The following is a 2,093-nucleotide window of genomic DNA, read 5'->3' as shown; positions in this document are numbered from 1 at the left end:
GAAAGATAAGCATTGTTTGATTAATTTTCTTCATCCATGGAAAATGACAAGTGTGTGAGAGTTGGGGGAGATGAAGAAGATGAGGAGGAGGCGAAGATGGAGAAGTTTTTTGCTCTGATACGAAGCTTTAGAGAGGCGCGGAATTATTACAAAAGAAAAGAAATGAACGAGCTGGAGAAGAAGAAGAGGAGCAACAAGAAGATGAAGATGATGTGCAGCGGAGATGATCTGCAGAAATCAAGCTGTTGGGTTCCCAAGTTCGAGCAAGAGGATTTCACCAGAGAGGTTGAGTTTAGAAGGCCTCCTCTTGTTTTTCCTTCTCCCTGTAACAAAGAGAAGGCCAAGAAAGGAGAAGCAGAGGTTGGTCTAGACCTCAAACTCGCCCTCTAATGGCGTTGCTCTGTAAACGACAGCCGGAGAGAAAGAAGTGTTGGGAGGTTGTTTGTTTGTTTAGTTTTTTTCTTTGTAACTGTCATATGTAATTATTATGAGTCACCTTGTTTACGTTAAAGGTACTTGTTATGAGAAATAATGTTATTAATTGAATTGCTACATGACTTTTCGTTTGGGTTTGTCAATCTTTTTTCTAATCTACTAAATTGAATTTAAAATTGTGAATATGGAGAAAACACAAAGAGTTAAGATTATGTTTAAATTGTTTGAAAAAATATAAAATTTTAAATAAAATTAAATTTTTTTGAGTTGAATTGAATGTTAATGATGTCAATTTAACAAAAATTAAAAAATAAAAAAGAGAAGAAAGAATTACATAGAGAGATTCAAGTTTGCTTTATATTAAAAAAAAAAATTGTGTAATGTTTTGGTAGTTTAGACGAACGTTGTTGCGATTAAAAATTTGAGTAAATATTGTCAATTGAATAGTAGTTTAATAAGGTATATTATGATTGATGGATTTCCCTTGATTTGATCTTATACTTTAAATTATTAACTATCGTTTAAATCTAGTTTTTGGATCACATATACTTATAAAGCATCCTACCATATAGATCGAAATCATAGCCATTTTTTCTTTTTTAGAAGTTATTGCCATTTGAAATGGTGGACTTCCCCTCCTGGTTCAATAAAGCTAACTAGGCCATTGCAATAGCTTTGGAGAGGAAACACATGAGAGTTGGGGTGATAATTCGAGATGATATAGGACTCGTCACTGCGGCTAAAAGTAAGACTATTCCTACTGTCTTTGATCCAGTTACAGGGGATCAGGCCATGGCAATCCTGCAAGCAGCCGAATTATGCAGAGATTTAGGCCTCTATGAGATTATCTTGGAAGGGGACTCCTTGACGGTTGTTAAGGCGATTGGTGGGACTGAGCAAAACTGGCTTAGGTTTGGGCTAATTGTGGATGACACCAAGTTTGGTTATGAGGTCCCTTCAACAGTGGAGAATTTGTCATATCAAACAAGAAGCAAAGTAGCACATGGATTGGCCAAGGAGTCGACTAGGAATGTTATGGATAACATTTGGATGGAGGAAACCCCAGCATGTATTTCCAATTGTTACTTTAGAGCTTAATGCTCTTTCAAAGAGCTTTTTGACTTTTTGTATTCTTTTTCATCTAAAGAGTATCACATATTTACTATGTTGTGAATATCCTAATTTATGCATGGAGGCCCACTGCATAATCAATAACCATACCAATGGCGTATAACTGTCAGCTTTGCAACGTAGCAAGCATCAAAGGACCATTCCAAAGAATATGTCATAAAAAAGGGGGTCACCAACCCCAAAATTAGGTGTGCTCTGTCAAAAGTCCCTCTTCATTATGTCTTCTCTCATCAGCTATTTATTTGACTTAACCATGGTAAGTTCCTTTGTTAGCCCTCCACTAGCGCTACTCTGACGGTTCTCTTTCTGTTTTGTAAGAGCCTGTCTTTGGGTTTGGTTGACCAAAAAAGTATTTCAACAAAATGAATTTTCTCCATCAACTACAATACTAATACAACATTTAAAATTTAATATTTCAAAGTAATAGCTGGATTGATAAAGAAATGTTATTTTTCCTTTTCCCGTCCAATTTTTGTCAAACTTTACGTGTACTTTTTTTTTTTTTTTTTTTTTTTTTTTTTTTAATT

At 35.0% G+C, this 2,093-nt stretch overlaps 1 protein-coding gene across 1 annotated transcript; it reads left to right on the top strand.

Moving 5' to 3' along the window:
- Positions 1–549, top strand: LOC132172560 (uncharacterized). The gene has a single exon (XM_059584082.2). The coding sequence runs from the start codon at positions 37–39 to the stop codon at positions 388–390; it is 354 nt and encodes a 117-aa protein (XP_059440065.2). The 5' UTR covers positions 1–36; the 3' UTR covers positions 391–549.
- The last annotated feature ends 1,544 nt before the right edge of the window (positions 550–2,093 follow it).

This window comes from Corylus avellana, chromosome 1 (assembly GCF_965113065.1).
Source record: "Corylus avellana chromosome 1, dhCorAvel1.hap1.2, whole genome shotgun sequence".
NCBI classification, from domain to species: Eukaryota; Viridiplantae; Streptophyta; class Magnoliopsida; order Fagales; family Betulaceae; genus Corylus; species Corylus avellana.
This window is presented reverse-complemented; position numbering and strand designations above follow the sequence as displayed.

What these genes read in the sequence shown, in the direction of transcription:
- LOC132172560 (XM_059584082.2), top strand. Translation starts at nt 37, where the DNA reads ATGGAAAATGACAAGTGTGTGAGAGTTGGGGGAGATGAAGAAGATGAG.